Consider the following 17,558-nt stretch of genomic DNA (forward strand, 5'->3'; position numbering starts at 1 on the left):
TGAGTTCGGATAAAATTGATTATTCACAAATATTATCTAATATTAATTTTTAAAATTTTAAATATTTAATAATTTTAAAATCTCAACATATAAATATATTTTAAAATTAATTTTATTATGATGGAATCAAATTATCATATTCAACCTAACAATTTAAAATTTAAAAAATTTGAATTGACTCATCCAAACAAAATATTTTAAGAATGATAGAAATTGAAATCAAAGTAATTCAAATACCAAGAATTTAAAATTCTTTAAATTTGTAAAATTCCTCATCCAAACACATCATTAAGGCCGGAACAAGTGATTACCTTTATTTACGTCAGAGAATAGTTTTGAAAGTAGGATTATTTTCAAAATATGAGGGTGTGGATGTTGATTATCATGTTATTTATGTCCAGACCTATACTAAACCAGTAATTTCAAACAATTTTTTTAGTAATATTATAAGATAAAGTTATCCTAATAAGATGAAATTATTTTTAATATTTTAATTTAGCATGTACATTCTTGACACAAATTTTTTTAAATATATGAAAATATTTTTATAGGAAAATCATTTTATCTATATTATTATGAACTAGTGAAATTGAGATATTTTGTGTCTTTATTTATTTAAAAATAATTAATGTTTGTTGAATCAACTAGTATTGTGGTTAGCCTTTAAACCTCAAAGTCTTGAATTCAAATAGTAATTTAATTAATTTTCAACATTATTTTTTATTACTTAAAAATATAAAAATAAAATAATCTAAAAATTATATATACGAGATATTCTTTTATGATAAGTATAGATGAACTTGATTCTCACTTCAATTATTAACATAATGAACATGTGGTTGACGGATAAACTCTTTTACGTGACATTGAGAGAAAATTTCATTGTCTTCAAATATCTATGGATAAATATAGTGTTTTTTTTCCTCATCGGACGTGACTAATTTTTATCGGATTCAAATAGAAGTTTACAAAGTGTCTTTATTATGTTGGAGATAATGAATTTGAAAAAAAAGATTATCCCCTTTCAGGAAGAAATAAATAATTACCAAATGAATAGAGAAAATCCCTTATCTCAAATTCGTTATCTTCCACATAAAGATCATGAAGCCAAGTTAAAGGCCACACCTTGTGAACGTTTTTTTTGTTGATAAAAATTATTCAGTCTTGTTACAATATTTATAAATTAAAAATTATAAAAGAAACAACTTTTTCTTTTTTATTTCTATCAAGGTTCGTACTGGCATTATTTTTAATTTAAACATTAAATAGAAATAATTAAGTTAAATGTTGCTAGAATAAATTATTGTATAATTTAACAAAAATTGGGCTATTATTTTTCTAATAAAAAGAAATAATTGATAATATCATTTAAAGAAAGTCAAATTTAAGTGTGACTAAATGTGAGACCAAATATTAGTTTAATAGTCCGCCCAAATAAAAACGTGTAGAAATATCTCGGAATTTTACCGCGAATACAAAACCCTAATGACACCGGTAAAAAAGATGTTTGGCAATTAATTACTTACTCTATTGATTTTCATTTTATTATTTATAATATTTTGTTAAACAAATTGTGTGTGTTTTTTTTTTTTTTTTTTTTTTTTAAATATCGTTGTCCAATTACATTTAATACTTAAATTTTTCATATTTTAGTTATTGTTAGAGGTAAAGAGTTTGATTTCTTTCAAATTTCGAATTTGAATATTGTGAAAAAAGAATTAATAAATAAAAGAAAAGTTTTTTTTTTTTTTTTCCACTCTCACATTAGTTGAAACCCTATGTAATTTCCATATATGGAAGTCTGTCCCCCATAATTGGCTAACCTTCAATAACAAAATTTTAATTAATACTAAAATTTCAACATCAAGATATTTCTTATTTTATTAAACACAACAATGTAACACAATCGTCAACATTCCAAAAGGATAGATTGACGGGTGAAAAAACAAGTCATCTAAGTTACCCGATTAGTGGGTTAGTCATACAGTAAAATGACAAAGAATGTGAACTTTAAGTCTCTCTTGAGGAATAAACAAGTCAACAACAAAAAATTGAAATGGTGATAGAAGGTGAAAGAGAGCTAGATGCTTTTTTTTGTGTGTTCACATTACTAAGGCTTTTTCACTATCCAAGTAGAACTGCCACTATTCTCCTATATATATAAGCATGTATTTTTAATTAAGTTATTGGTATAAAATATATATTTATTTGATTAATCTCGTTTAAAAATTGGTAGTCACTTTTAACTAATGGAATATCTCATCCCAATTATATTTCATAAAACTTGAATTAATTCTAATACTTTTGTTTAAGAAAATCGACCAGTTTCACTTGGGTTAACTTGTTGATTGACTCTGAGATATCAGTATTTGTTGATTGCTTGTGAGATAGCAGTATTTGATTCTGATTATGATTTGCATTTGTTGGGCATGGTTCCAGGGTGTTAGGGTGTGGCATGACGATAAAAGGAGAGTTAAAACACTTGTTTAATAGTGCCGGCAAAAGGTGTATGACCTACCAACTACTGCATGACGCAAGATCTCATCAACTTTTATCCTTTAGTGAAGCGTAATGATGGTTAATAAATCAGATACTAAGCCACAAAACCATCCACCATAATGCAACTAAATTATTTGTGTTTCTTCTGTTTGTCTGACTAAGTACACTAGAATAACGCTAATCTTGTAGAATCAAGGTTACTAAAACTAGATGAAGAGGACTAACTAGTAGGAAATTAATCGAAGTTCGTGGAAGGAAAAATACCATAGAATAAGACTGATGCTAATATAATTGGTGGTGCAGCTGGCAGAACTTACGAAAGGTGTTTCTTTTCATAATTAAGAAGCGGAAAATAAGGGAGAAAATGTACCAAAGGACTTTTCTTTTGAAATGTGGTTTTTCCAGATAGGAATGTGAACAGCTAGAAAAATAATGCCTCTAATTAAGCATCTTAAGGTGTAAATCCTCCTCTAACGGTGTAATAATTAAAATTTCAAATGGGTTACCTTTAATTTTTCAATGATTTTATCTTTAGGGTGTAAATTATATCAACTAGCCCGTAACACTTGGTCCATAGCTACGGTTAATTATGATTCATGCCTGGGCTAAGGTGAGCAAGAACACTTATGACCCATGCTAACCATGTAAAGAAACCACTTTCGGGGGTAAGAGAGAGACCCACCATTCAATATACTAGTGGTTAGTAAATAATTAAAATTAAAGGTGCAAATTAATAAGCATATACTACTTATTAATGCCCATGTTTATCCATAACTTAATTATTTTACCATATCTCAGATGTCGCATATCCTCTCATATATATTAATTAGCGGTCAATGAATAAGTAAAAGGTTTCCCAAACAATTTGTTCTTTATGGGGATAGCTAGGTTAGGTTAAATTTAGAAATTACTTTTACAGAAACTAACCACCAAATATCCCCGTTAAAGTAAATCAGTCAAAAAAGTAAAGCTGAAATCATATACACATGACTCCTAATTTGACTACTATTTATTAGGAATATTCACTTTTTGTTTTACTTATATTTCTTTTTAATTTCATTTTACTTTGAGACGAATTTAATTTTCGGAACATACATCTTTCTAGATATCATAATCCCACATTCAAACTATTTTAAGTACTAGCTAGAACATCTAGATCATTCAAATTCTGCATTAATAAATTTTTAATGTATTAAAATATAAAACAAATACTCAATCACATTCCCTATGTATATTGACACTAGATGAATGGCGAGAGAAACCTATTGGTGATGGATTATGCTAGCAAGTGGGAGGAAACTGAATTGACAGTTAAAAAAAAGGAGGAAACATGAATCATGTAGATAAGGCAGGTCTTAATATTCTCATGGTGCTTATCCTTGATAACTCAAATAATTATGCACAATAATTTGATGTTAAAATTATCACTTGCAACGCAACTTCTATTGTTAGCTTCCTTGGCCTATTTTCTTGGCCCTACTTAATTTCTTTGGTGGTATTCCACGCAACGCCGACTTTCTTCTTAAAACTCTATTCTTTTTCTGAATCATAATCAGCCAAAATCTCACACTCTCCTCTTGCTTTAATTAACTATATAGTATATACTTTGACAAGCTTGACCTAAGTGCCAAAGTCCTCCATAAACTAATAAAATTTCCGAATGATGGCTTGTGGAAGTGTCAACCTTCCTCCTGGCTTTTGCTTCTCTCCAACTGATGAAGAACTCGTCCTTCACTTTCTTCGTTCCAAGGCTTCTCTACCATGTCATCCCAACATCATTCCAGAGCTTGACCTCTCTCATCTTGACCCATGGAAATTAAATGGTATGTCTCAATTCATTTTTTTTTATTACAATGACAACAACAAAAACTTAAGACATTGTATACATTAATTTAACATTTTACTATTAGGTTCACCTGTTTCGTATGTTTAAATATTAGAGTTAATAACATGGAAGTGATATAATTAATTAACCATATGCATGCATGGATCAAACTCCATGCCTAAAAGAAATTACATGTCTTTATAATCTATATTATATCTATATGTTATGCATTTATATATATAGGTAAAGCGTTGTCAAGTGGGAATCAACACTATTTCTTCACCAAAGTGAAGGAAAATAGATCCACAGAAAATGGGTATTGGAAGGAAATAGGAGTCACGGAACCAATAGTATCTGCCTCTGAAAAAGTGGGGTTTAAGAAGTACCTTGTGTTCAACCATGGTGAAGCTCCACAAGGCACTGAAACCAGTTGGGTCATGCAAGAGTATCATATTTGCTCATCCGGCTTTACCACCGCATCTTGTGGAAGTACTCGCGGAAGACGAAAACCAGTAAGTGATTAAGAATCTGATTAAAAACAAATTTATAATAATTTTTTAAAGCTTTTTTTTATTATTATTTTTTTTATCGAGAATAACACACTTCTAATATAAGAATTCTCGAAATCACTTATATCTTATATTCAAATAAACTCCCATTATTATTATTATTAATATTAAGCCAGTTACGTACATGGCATATATATGCAAATTGAAGAACTTCAATTTATTTTGTATTGATAATTTTCTAATGTTGTGCAAAACAGGATCAAAGTAGGAGCAAATGGGTATTGTGCAAAGCCTATGAAAAAAAGAGTTCTCAATCCCAACAAGGTGTAAACTTTTACAACGATGATGAGAATGACAGCGGAACTGAGCTTTCATGGCTAGACGAATTTTATATGACGTTAGATGATGATCTTGAAGAAGTTATAAGCATGCCTAATTAGATTGAATAATATATATATCCTAATATATATATATATATATATTAGGATATATGTGTTAGAATTTTATGTGTTTTGAATGGAAGATTATTAGGCAGTCTCTAGAGTTACATAGAGAGGAGCACAGAAAGATTATGTACCTATTTAATTAGGTAATGGCTTTTCCTTTTGTCACATTTCAAACGTCCTTATGCATCAAAGAGGATATACTTTGCTTGCGAAATGCAACTTACATATAGTTTTCAGTTTTGTACCTTTTCAAACTTGTTTTATGTATAACTACTTTATACTTTTCTTTTTATTTGAATTTAATGCCCTTCTCATCATTTTTATTAGTGATTGCACCGAATGGTAGACTTTTCAAAATTCATCTAACAGTTTATAATTTACTAAGCGAAAACTATGTCCACAGATAATCAGACATGAGTGGGTCTCACCACCAGCACCTTTATTATTAATTTATATTTCTTAAATAAGCGAGTCTTGTATCTCGTGTTATGGTTTTCATTGTCACATACGCGCTTAAAATGCATAAACTTACTTTGCTAATATATGACACTGACATACTTAATGTTATCAACTTAATTTTTTTTTGAAATTTTATTTTAAATTTGTTCAAATTATGTAGTGATAAATAATACTAAACTCTTTTTTTTTTTAGTTGAAGTGAGGTGATGAAGTTATTTTATGGTATTTGTCTAAGGGGATATTTTTATAAAATTATTATACAAACATACTCCACAATGATAAGATATTGTCCGTTTTGAACTAAGCCCTTACGATTTTATTTTTGATCATTACTCAAAAGGCTTTTATAACATTATAATATATATATGTTTTATAAATTGTTATTTTTTCTCTTATTTTAATTGATGAACAGTTTTACTAAATTAATTGATACACTAGATTAAATTTGTATTTTGGACATCAATTCGATACACGGTTTTACTAAATTAATTGAGATGCACACCAAATGATCCAATATCCATGTTACCACACTCATAGGATTGTATGGTCTAATGAGATTGCAAAGGAAGTAGGATATGAGGAAATGGAAGAATTTTGGTGAAATTGTGGTTTGGATAAGGGTGGACATGGTTTGGTTTTTCCAAAATTCCAAACTAAAATCAAACAAACTATAAAATTCCATTTTACATCATATTCTCTACATTTACAATTTATGTAAAAAGTGACGTGTGTGTGGGGGCGAGGGAATTCAATTGTTATTTATATAGGTGGATGTTTGAATGCCTTTTTAACTAAAAAACACGTGTTTTTCACATAAGGAACAAATCTAGCAGTGGAAGAAGGTCAAAAAAGAAAACATAGCACAAAGTCTCCAAATCAGATTGAGTAATAACGTATCAAAAAAGCCCTCCATGATTCTAAACCTCACCTCCCTCATCCAATCCCTGTTCTTCCTTTGCGACCTCAAGAAGAATGTTGGTGTAGTCTGCAAATGGGCCTTTATCCAGAAGCCCTTGTCTTTCTTTTGCATTGACGAGACTCCTCATTCTGTCTCCCTCACAGCCTAGGCCCAAAGGATAGCCCAAGAGGAGGCCCACGCCCGAGCCTCCATGGAACTTACTAACTTGCATAAGCTAGCTTTCGAGTTTTGGATGTAGAAGGATTCAAGGAAATTTAGACATCGAGTTAAGAAAAATAATTATCAATATTACAAACATTTTAAATTTTTAAATATAATTTGTAACTACATGTAGATTAAGTTACCGGTAAATAATCTACACCATTCATTAGTTTTATCTTATCATTCAACATATATTTCAAAGATTCACTATAGAAATTGCCATTAACATATACTATCATACTCTATCGACTTATTTAATGGTTAGGATATAATAGAATAAATTTTAATTTTAACGATTTATGCACTTAGAATAATATTATTGAATTATCATCATATGTATTTGATATACACAAAATAATAATGTGATGATAATAATACCGATGATAGTAGTTGTTGTGGTTACAATGATGATTATGGTAACAATAATAAAGTGGTGGTAATGATAACAATACCAAGATGATAGCAATATTGATGATGATAATAATAATAAAAATGATATAGGTAGTGGTGATGATGGAGTAGTGGAAACAATAATGATGATGATGATAGTAATAACAAACACTATAATAGCAACAACAATGATAATAAAAATAATTTTGTTGAGATTGTATCTTAAAGTTTTTTTTAAATGATAGATAAAATGAAACATTTTTCTTTTACAAGTTGATACTAGAAAAGAAACAAAAAATAGTATATGAAAGTATATTTTTTTATTCATAAAATTGATCTCAATATTAAGGGTGGCTTACAACAATTCACAGACATTATTCAATCAATCGAGTTAGATCCTTTAATATATGGTAATACAATTAAGTAGCTTGATCATCATTTATAACAATATTTAAAGGATATCACTTTTTGGTTTTTGCTTTTTTTAAGATTCATTTATCTTTTAAATAATTTATCATTTAAAATGTTTTTATTTTTACCCATAATTATCATTTTGAATAGACTTTTTTTTTGTAACTACACACTATCTTCTCTCGCTCCCTCTTTCTCTCTTTTTGTTGAAAGACACATTTTCTTTTCTAATAATAATCACCATTGAAGTAATGTCTGGAATTTTTTTAAATAAATATATGTAGAAAGTATGAAGTGTCTCTTTTTCTCTAATATATATGATTTTGATTATTTTAGGTTTCTCTCTAGTATATTTGGTTTTGATTATTTAATGTTTATAATGAAAATATGATATACAAATTAAAATACAATCACTTCAAATGAATGAAAATTACCATAGAAAAAAAAGAAGTTAAGTTATATAATCATGTTCAACCAATATCCATTATTCATCTTTTTTTATTTTATATAAGGAGTTACAATTTTTTCCCTTGATCACTGAGTTGATCCTTATAAAATTAAAGTGATATCTCTCATCGTAACTCTATTCCTAAGACAAGAATTAAACCTTGGTCCTTGATTAAAAAACACTAGTATCAAACTATTTGAATTATTGACTTTTAGTTTTATTACTCTTCTATACTTGATCATGAGGTATAAAAGTATCATGATCCACGTTTGGCTCATCATTTATCCTTGATAACCAAGTAGATGTGCAATCACAAATGATATCTAATATTATCTATTGGTCCATTTTTGTGTGGTCACCCATATTTCACGTTCCTTATATTGAGAAATCAAAACATTATTCTTATTATGTAGAAGAGACAAATTTTGTTAGTATCAATCACATTCATCAACATGATCAATTGTAGGTTCTGATTGATTGTTTTGTGAAAATATAATTTTCAAGATGAGCATAATATAATTTTATTAAGAATTATTTATATATAGTGAAAAATTGTAATACAAAATTAAAATATTTATATCATTCTATTTAAAAAAAAACAAATCCTAAAATAATAAAAATGAATTAAATATAAATATTTGAAACATAAATAATAAACTAAAAATATTTTTATAACTACTTTTATAATCATCATATTATAGATAATATTTGATAACATCAAAACTTAAACTTCATATGAATTATAGTAACTTCAAACTATAATTATCATAATTAAGAAATATTTACTATACACTTGCATATAATTATTACAAAATTTTCTGGTAATTATCTAATATAAATATTACTCTTATTAATATATATATATATATATATATATATATATATATATATATATATATATATATATATGAGCATATCAAGTGAGAGGAATTTATTATGAGAGATGAGAGGGTTAAAATATAACCCTTAGATTAATTTCTTCTCACTTGATTAAACCTCAAATTTCCTCTCACTTGATTAATCTAAGGGTTATATCCTCTCATCTCTCATAATAAATTCTCTCTCACTTAATATGTTTCCTATATATATATATATATATATATATATATATATATATATATATATATATATATATATATATATATATATATATATATAAAGAAGGTTCAAATGACTTTAAGAGTAATAATTGTTGAATTAAGTTATTTCAATCAATAACTTATAACGTATGTTAAATTTCAACGATCTAAGTATTAAATTAAAAAAATTTAATACATAGATCAAGTTTAAATCTTTTTTAATAACTATTTGTTACTTCATTTCTTAATTTAAACTAACGAATAATTGATCATAAAAATATTTTATACGTTGATTTGAATCTATATAATAAAATATTTTATAATTTTTAAATTTTAAAAAAAATTGTAGATTTAATCAATATATTAAAATTTTTTAATTTAATTGTCGAATCATTCAAATTTAATATAGATAATAATTTATTGAAAGAAGTAACTTAAACAAGACTTATTCTTGGAGTCATTTAATTTCTTCTATATATATATATATATATAAATATATATTTCCTAATACAAAATTTTAAAATAAAAAATAACATAACAAATTGAGTGGATCTTCATCCCACATGTTCCCCCAAGTACTCATGTCATCATATCGTTCTTAAAATAGAGACCCCAATATAAGCCATGGAAATTAAGTAGAACTCCCACTTGAGTGGACAACCACCAAAACAAAACGAACGTGACTTCTCTCTTTACATTCCTCTCATTTCTAGCTTTCATCAGACAAAAAGAGAAAGAAAAAAAAATGTCCCCCTCATTCTTTCACCTTCTCTCTTTTCTCACTTTCAATATATCCATCATCCAAACCATATATTCTATTTCATTCGATTCAGTTTTCGCATGCAACGTTCATTGACGATGTTGCACACATATATACTATAGAGCGAGTGCCTTGGAAAAATTCAGGTAATGAATATCTGACACACGAAAGAAGCCTCTGGACATTGCAGGATTGAGTACAACAGGAAGTGAAACATATGTGTGACAATAGAACTGGTGATGAATAAGGAATAAGAAGGAAAAATGCCGACGCTTGAAGTAAACGAAACAAGAGATATAGTGTGCTATTCAGCAGTTATGATAACAACGGATGGGGTATGGCACAAAGAAAATCCTTTGCACTATTCTCTCCCTCTCTTCATCGTGCAAGTAATGTTAGTTGTGATTGTCACCCGCTTATTTGTCTTCATACTCAAGCCCTTTCGCCAGCCACGCGTTATTTCTGAAATCTTGGTTAGTCCCTTAACCATATAAATGTTCAATTTCAATGCACAAAATCAATAAAAAATTATACGAGTGATGAATTTTAAACTAATTATTATAAAAGTGAACAAAATTAATTATGCCATTATTGTACTATTTTCTCCTAACAAGATTGTCTTCATTGCATGAAACTACATGCAGATGATTGAAACAATAACAAAATAATAATAATAATTCAAATTTATGAGAAAATCATAACTAATGTTACCATGTTACAATGTAGGGAGGCATATTATTGGGCCCTTCGTTGCTTGGGAAAAACAAAACATTTGCAGAGCAAGTTTTTCCTAAAAGAAGTGTGATATTGATTGAAACAATGTCAAACGTTGGTATCCTTTTTTTTATGTTCTTGGTGGGAGTGGGGATGGACACATCAGCACTAAGTCGCATAGGTAAAAAAGCAGTGGCCATAGCAGTTGTTGGCATGGTCTTGCCTTTCGCACTTGGATCTTTGTTCGCTACCTTTTTCATCCAACTCAGCAAGGAAGAACACAGAAGTCCCTCTTACATCTTATTCCTTGGTGTTGTTCTCTCTGTCACAGCATTTCCTGTTCTTGCCAGAATCCTTGCAGAGCTCAAACTAATCAACACAGAGATAGGAAACGTTGCTCTTTCATCTGCAATTGTTAATGATATCATTTCTTGGGTGCTCTTGGCCATATCCGTTACTATGGTAGAGAATGATAAGCCTTCGGTGTCTGTCTTGTTGGTTTCCTTGACAAGTGCAGCGTTTGTTGCTTTAAATGTTTTTGCTGTGAGACCTTTGATCTTGTGGACAATAAGGAGAACCCCAGAAGGTGAACCATTCAGCGATTTCTTTATTTGCATGATATTATCAGGTCTCATGATCTCAGGTTTGATCACGGATGTTATTGGAACCCATGCTCTTTTTGGAGCTTTTGTGTTTGGGTTGGCAATCCCAAATGGACCACTCGGACTCACACTTGTGGAAAGGCTCGAGGACTTTATGTCAATACTTTTGCTGCCTCTATTCTTCGCCTCTAGTGGCCTAAAGACTGATCTAGGACTCCTCAAAGGGTTCGGCATATGGTCAGAGTTGCTCACTCTTGTTGGTTTATCTTGCATTGGCAAAATCGTTGGAACTATAGCCGTTGCAGTCTATTATCAAATGTCAGTTCGTGATGGAGTAGTCCTTGGCTTGCTCATGAACACAAAAGGCATCATTGAAGTTATCGTGCTTAACATTGGCAAGGAACAAAAGGTACTAGCCAATTCTATTGTACTCAAGTACATGTGCTATTGTTACATGTATATATTATGTGAGCCTAATGATACCAACAATGATTTATACAACTAATAATGACTTGTGTATATTTAAATCAAATTGTTTAGGACTTGACTTATGTCTGAGTATGAATTAAGTTATACTTACAAAAGGATACATATCTACTTTGTGTGATTAATCATTGTTTTTTATAATATTTAGTAGATATTTTATACTAATATTATGGTTAACAAAATAAAATGTTAGAGTAATAATATACCAACATTTATCTAGTCTAAATATACTTTAGTAATACTCAATATCTCTCTTTTTTTACAATATATCTACATTTTTTTTTCTCTTCTATCTCTTTCTCTAACCAAGTATCCAGTAAATTTATGGTATCCACAAATTGCTTACAGGTTTTGTCTGAAGAATCATTCGCATCCATGGTGATTATAACCATAATAATGACTGGAATAATTGTACCTGGGATAACAGCTATATACAAACCATCAAGAGGGATCATATCCTACAAAAGAAGAACCATTCAGGCGTCACACAGAGATGCAGAGTTCAGAGTCCTAGTGTGCATCCACACCCCTAAGAACGTGCCAACAATGATTAACCTCCTTGACGCCACTAACCCATCAAAGACGTCTCCAATATGCATTTATGTGCTCCATTTGACCGAACTCACTGGCCATGCATCTGCATTACTCATTGTTCATAACCAGAACGCTAGGAAATCAGATCAAACCCCCTATAATAGGCCTCAAGCCGTATCTGACCACATAATCAACGCCTTTGAAATCTACGAGCAAAATTCTTCTAACATCTCAGTGCAGCCCTTGACCGCAATCTCCCCTTACTCAAGCATGCATGAGGACGTATGTAACCTAGCTCAAGACAAGCGTGTGGCCTTCATAATCCTCCCTTTCCACAAACAACAAACGGTTGATGGTGGAATGGAGGCTACGAACATGCCATTTCGCAACGTGAACCGCAATGTTCTAGCCAAAGCACCTTGCTCAGTGGGCATCCTAGTGGATAGAGGCTTAACTGTATCCAACCATTTGCGTCCAGACCAAAAGTCTCACCACGTGGCAGTGTTGTTCTTTGGAGGGCCTGATGACAGAGAAGCATTGAGCTATGGTTGGAGGATGTCAGAAAATGAAGGGATATTCCTCTCTGTGATGCGTTTTGTTAATGGGGAAGAAGTGAATCATGATCACAGTGGGCACACTGATGAACCAGGGGTACTAACAGTGGAAACGGATAAGGACACTCAGAAGCAACTTGATGAGAAGCTTATAGAGTGGTTTAGGACGAGTCATTTGGATGATGATTCGGTTGTTTACTTTGAGAAAATGGTTAGCAATGGGGAGCAGACAATGGCAGCAATTAGGTCAATGGATGATATTCATGACCTTTTCATAATTGGGAAAGGGCGTGGAATGACATCACCACTCACAGCAGGACTCACTGATTGGAGTGAGTGTCCAGAGTTGGGAGCAATTGGGGACTTGTTGGCTTCAGCAGATTTTTCAGCCACTGCTTCTGTGTTGATAGTGCAACAATATGTTGGGGTAGAGTTGGAAGAAGATGGGTTGGGAGCACCAGGACCAGACAATACTGTGATGACAAATGAAGAATATGTCACTCAAAATGACCATCCTTCAACACCACCAAGGGAACACAATTTGTTAAATGAAGAACGTTTGTGAGTAATTAAACTATATATATATTGTGAAGTCCTACAATGCAATCTTAAAAGAAAGAGGCTAGTGGCTACCACAGACTTTTCAAATGCATTTGCTTCGTCCAGTTTGATGACAAAATGCAAAAGGAAAGAGATATGTACGAAATTGTAGAGTACAAAATGTGAGATAGGTGAGGAATTGAAGTAGATACCATGTAAAATTATTTCTCTCTTTGCTCTTGAATATTGGTCACGTTTCACTCCTATTGGTAAACTTCTTTTGAGTCAAAATCCATACAAGTCTTTTGGTACTAGATATATAGCAATCGATGAATACATAATTAGAAATTGTATTTTTTACTTGTATGATTTCTTTGTAAAAGATATGTACAATAGAGACATAAAAAAATTTTCTTGTTACCTAACTTGGTGTACCTCCTTTCTACTGCATTTTCTTCTTATTTTTCGTAGTGTCATTTTTTATATATTTTATTCATTTCTTTCTCTTTATTTTTTTTCTTGAGTGAGCCACTATTTTGGCCCCTAACTTCAACATAGTCTAAAAAAATTACAAAAGCCCTCACAACTAGCAGTAAAATTTTGTCTTTATTTTATGATATTTATATGAGGAGATATTCTATAAGAATTTTTTTATAAGGTTATTTCACACATCTTGTTTGTATTCCAACGGTCACCAATTAGCAACAAAATATTGTCTTTATTTTATGGTACTTGTATGATGGGATATTTTATAAGGGTTATTTTTATAAGATTATTTCACATACAACTTCAACTCCACAATAATGAGATATTGTTCGCTTTGGATCTAAGTCCTCGTGATTTTGTTTTTGGTTATCATCTAAAAAACCTCTTAATTATTGGAGTATGTATATGCTTTATAAGTAATTATTTTTTCTCTTATTTTATTAATGTGAGTCTTATTTATATCTTAATAGTTACCAATTAATATGTGTTTGGAGAACTGTTCAACACCAGTTGAATGAATTTTTTTCACTTTCCAATGTAAAAAAATCAAAACAAGTGATATAAACCTAACTGCAAAACAAACACATCCTTAATTATCAACAATGGATAATGTAACACGTACAACCTCTTGAACAAAATAAACATGCATTCAGAAATTGATCAAAATTAATGGGAAATATATAGACACTTTTACATTCTCCTTAGCAGATCCCGATTGTTTCGGCAATTCAAAAATTCGGATCATTAATATTTTTAAGCAAAGATCACAATAAGGAAAAAGAAAGAAATAAAAATTAAATAAGATATGGATATAACTAATCGTTATTCAGTTTCATACATTTAAATATATAACTTTATATATATGCTTTGCAATCCAAACCACCGCTTAAAATGAATTCATGGTCGTCATATAAGACTTCTATAGCAGCTGTTGCGAGTTTCAAGTGATGACAGATAACAAAATGACTATAGCGAGTCCAATACTTGGCCATATATTTCCTTGCCTATAGTATGATTGTGCACCATTCTGTAAACAAACAAAAAAAAAAAAAAGCAAATATGAGATGTGGTTAAAACTTGTGATAAGTATAGATAGATTTAACTATATATATGTCATCTTTGATCCATATGTTCTCCCAGAGGCTAACGTATATACTTATTGAAATTTAAATTTAGTGGTCAAAGATAAAATTACCGCATTGGGACTTGGTGCTGGTGCCGGTGTTTCTTCTGACTCTGTTGCAGTAATATCGTCAGCAAGTGGTGCTGGGGGACTCCTCCGAATAATCGTTGGAGCTGGAGCCAGTGATACTGCGTGGTGTCTCTTGTGCTTGTGCTTGTGTCTTCTTCTCCTGTGCCTGTGGGGTGGTGGCTCTGGCGTGTCATCTTCAGGTGCTGGTGCTGGTGTTGGTGTTTCAATTGGTGCAGGTGCTGGCGTGTTACTTAGTGGTGAAGGAACAGGTGATGCTTTTGGTGCTTTCTTTTTGTGTGCAGGTGCTGGTGCTGGTGTTTCTTTGGTTGGTGTTGGTGCTTTGGCTGGTGTTGGGGATACTTTTGGAGGAGGTATCAGTGGTGAATCAGCTGGTGGTAATGGCAATGGTGGGGGTGAAACCGCTGGTGGCAATGGGATAGGTGCTTTTTTAGGAGGTTGTGGTGGTGGAATTTTGGGGGATGGGGGTTTTGGACTTAATGCTGGTGTAACCTTGGGAATAGGTGGTTTCACAGGAGCTATTTTTGGAGGTGTAATTTTGGGTATCGGTGATTTTACAGGAGTGGAGGTTGGTGGTAAAATCTTAGGCATAGGTGATTTCACCGGAGTAGAAGTTGGTGGTAAAACTTTGGGAACTGGTAGTTTTGTAGGAGCAGATGTTGGAGTTATAACTTTTGGAACTGGTAACTTCACAGGAGCAGATGTTGGAGATGTTACTTTAGGAACCGGTAATTTTGCAGGAGCAGATGTTGGAGTTGTAACTTTGGGAACCGGTGATTTCACTGGAGCAGATGTTGGAGATGAGACTTTAGGAACCGGTGATTTCACAGGAGCAGACGATGTTGGAGATGCAACTTTAGGAACCGGTGATTTCACAGGAGCGGACGATATTGGAGATGCAACTTTAGGAACCGGTGATTTCACAGGAGCGGAAGATGTTGGAGATGCAACTTTGGGAACTGGTGATTTCACAGGAGCAGATGATGTTGGAGATGCAACTTTGGGAACAGGTGAATTCACAGGAGCAGATGATGTTGGAGATGCAACTTTGGGAACCGGTGATTTCACAGGTGTAGATGATGTTGGAGATGCAACTTTGGGAACCGGTGATTTCACAGGTGTAGATGATGTTGGAGATGTAACTTTGGGAACTGTTGACTTCACAGGAGACTGAGTAGTTGGTGGTGATTTGCTAGAAGTGGGAGAAGTTGCTGCTGATGGCTTCTTTGAGGTGGAAGGAGTTGCAGCCACAACAGGTGGTTGTTTGGATACTGATGGTGTGCCAGAAGAGGGAGAAGGTTCGGTTGGCAATGTAGAGGGTGCATTTGGAGTTGTAGTTGGCAATTTTGAGGGTGCATTTGGAGTTGTCGTTGGCAATGTTGATGGGGCAGTTGGAGTTGTGGTTGGCAATGTAGAGGGTGCTGTAGGGGTTGAAGTTGGCAAGTTGGAGGGTGAACCTGATGGTGCTTGGGCATTGACTGTGGCTAGAGGGTAGCTGAGGCTGGCTAAAGCCAATATCCAGAACGCTACAGCCATTGTTGGAGGTGATGATTTGGTAATGTTAGCATGCTATTTATGGCCTTTTGTGTATGCATGGTTATGATAGGATTAGAAGGTTGAGACGTAGTGCATGCAAGAAGAGATGTAGCCTTCGAGTGATTGCAACATTACCACCAAACCAATGATCCTAAAAAGAATGTTAACAATTGAAAAAGCATGGCTTATATCAGTTGCATTAAGGGGCCTACAAAATCAGAATCCTTTAATTTGGTTTTAACTGCCCATGTTTGCATGTCAACGAGAATACAATTTTACCTATTATATCTACATACGACCTATATGTTAGTACGAGGTCATCACCTTCTGTTATATCTGATGAACCAAGCTACCACTGTGATTGACATGTTTTCTCTTTGCATAGTTATCTCAAAAGTAAGTCCCAAGCTTTTCCCCCAAAAGAATGAAAAAGAAACAAAACACCTGGATGATAGAGATATGTGTACTCATAGTTCATAATAATGCAGTTTATTTAGCAATAAAATTGTTTAGCTTATAAGAAAATTGTTCATAAAGGAATAAACAGCCACATTATTGATGAAGTGGATCTCTTATTCCTATTCTCGAATTAGAAAAATGTTATAATTTTATTACTTTATATTATACCTTAACTGTTTCAACAATATATTTTTGTTACTTTTTTTTTTTTTTATCTAGACCAAACGTAACATATTTTGTTATATGATAGTAGAAAAAAAATTCTAACTTTTTTTTTTATTTCCATTAATTTGCTATCTTTATAAGGTACGTAGTTTTTAAAATGTATTTATATATACTATATTTAAATTAAAATATGCATGTTTGAAGATAAAAGTTGAGATAAACAATTAATTTGGATCATAGATAATATTCAAATAATTATGAGAATATTATTTCTTTTTAATTCACCTAAAATATTAAAAAAAAATCAAGACCGAGCCAACAATATT

At 31.6% G+C, this 17,558-nt stretch overlaps 3 protein-coding genes across 3 annotated transcripts; 2 read left to right on the top strand and 1 right to left on the bottom strand.

Annotated features, from left to right (window-relative positions):
* The first annotated feature begins 4,007 nt into the window (after positions 1-4,007).
* Positions 4,008-5,577, top strand: LOC109799682 (NAC domain-containing protein 104). Its single transcript, XM_020360288.3, has 3 exons — positions 4,008-4,322; positions 4,568-4,836; positions 5,091-5,577. The coding sequence occupies exons 1-3, from the start codon at positions 4,160-4,162 to the stop codon at positions 5,271-5,273; spliced, it is 615 nt and encodes a 204-aa protein (XP_020215877.1). The 5' UTR covers positions 4,008-4,159; the 3' UTR covers positions 5,274-5,577.
* A 4,273-nt stretch (positions 5,578-9,850) lies between these two features.
* Positions 9,851-13,642, top strand: LOC109799546 (cation/H(+) antiporter 15). The gene is made up of 3 exons (XM_020360121.3): positions 9,851-10,419; positions 10,673-11,671; positions 12,097-13,642. The coding sequence occupies exons 1-3, from the start codon at positions 10,210-10,212 to the stop codon at positions 13,399-13,401; spliced, it is 2,514 nt and encodes an 837-aa protein (XP_020215710.1). The 5' UTR covers positions 9,851-10,209; the 3' UTR covers positions 13,402-13,642.
* A 781-nt stretch (positions 13,643-14,423) lies between these two features.
* Positions 14,424-16,628, bottom strand: LOC114915949 (uncharacterized). The gene is made up of 2 exons (XM_083069199.1): positions 15,058-16,628; positions 14,424-14,889 (listed from the first exon to the last, which is right to left on the bottom strand). The coding sequence occupies exons 1-2, from the start codon at positions 16,606-16,608 to the stop codon at positions 14,803-14,805; spliced, it is 1,638 nt and encodes a 545-aa protein (XP_082925325.1). The 5' UTR covers positions 16,609-16,628; the 3' UTR covers positions 14,424-14,802.
* Positions 16,629-17,558: the final 930 nt, after the last annotated feature.

This window comes from Cajanus cajan, chromosome 2, assembly GCF_000230855.2.
Source record: "Cajanus cajan strain Asha chromosome 2, NIPB_CcT2T_4, whole genome shotgun sequence".
Taxonomy (NCBI): Eukaryota; Viridiplantae; Streptophyta; class Magnoliopsida; order Fabales; family Fabaceae; genus Cajanus; species Cajanus cajan.

Excerpts from the sequence above, each read along its gene's own strand:
- LOC109799682 (XM_020360288.3), top strand. The coding sequence starts at position 4,160 with ATGATGGCTTGTGGAAGTGTCAACCTTCCTCCTGGCTTTTGCTTCTCT. Across the intron at positions 4,323-4,567 it reads TGACCCATGGAAATTAAATG|GTAAAGCGTTGTCAAGTGGG; the intron begins GTATGTCTCAAT and ends TTATATATATAG. Across the intron at positions 4,837-5,090 it reads CTCGCGGAAGACGAAAACCA|GATCAAAGTAGGAGCAAATG; the intron begins GTAAGTGATTAA and ends TGTGCAAAACAG.
- LOC109799546 (XM_020360121.3), top strand. The coding sequence starts at position 10,210 with ATGCCGACGCTTGAAGTAAACGAAACAAGAGATATAGTGTGCTATTCA. Across the intron at positions 10,420-10,672 it reads GCGTTATTTCTGAAATCTTG|GGAGGCATATTATTGGGCCC; the intron begins GTTAGTCCCTTA and ends GTTACAATGTAG. Across the intron at positions 11,672-12,096 it reads ACATTGGCAAGGAACAAAAG|GTTTTGTCTGAAGAATCATT; the intron begins GTACTAGCCAAT and ends AATTGCTTACAG.
- LOC114915949 (XM_083069199.1), bottom strand. The coding sequence starts at position 16,608 with ATGGCTGTAGCGTTCTGGATATTGGCTTTAGCCAGCCTCAGCTACCCT. Across the intron at positions 14,890-15,057 it reads CAGCACCAAGTCCCAATGCG|AATGGTGCACAATCATACTA; the intron begins GTAATTTTATCT and ends GTTTGTTTACAG.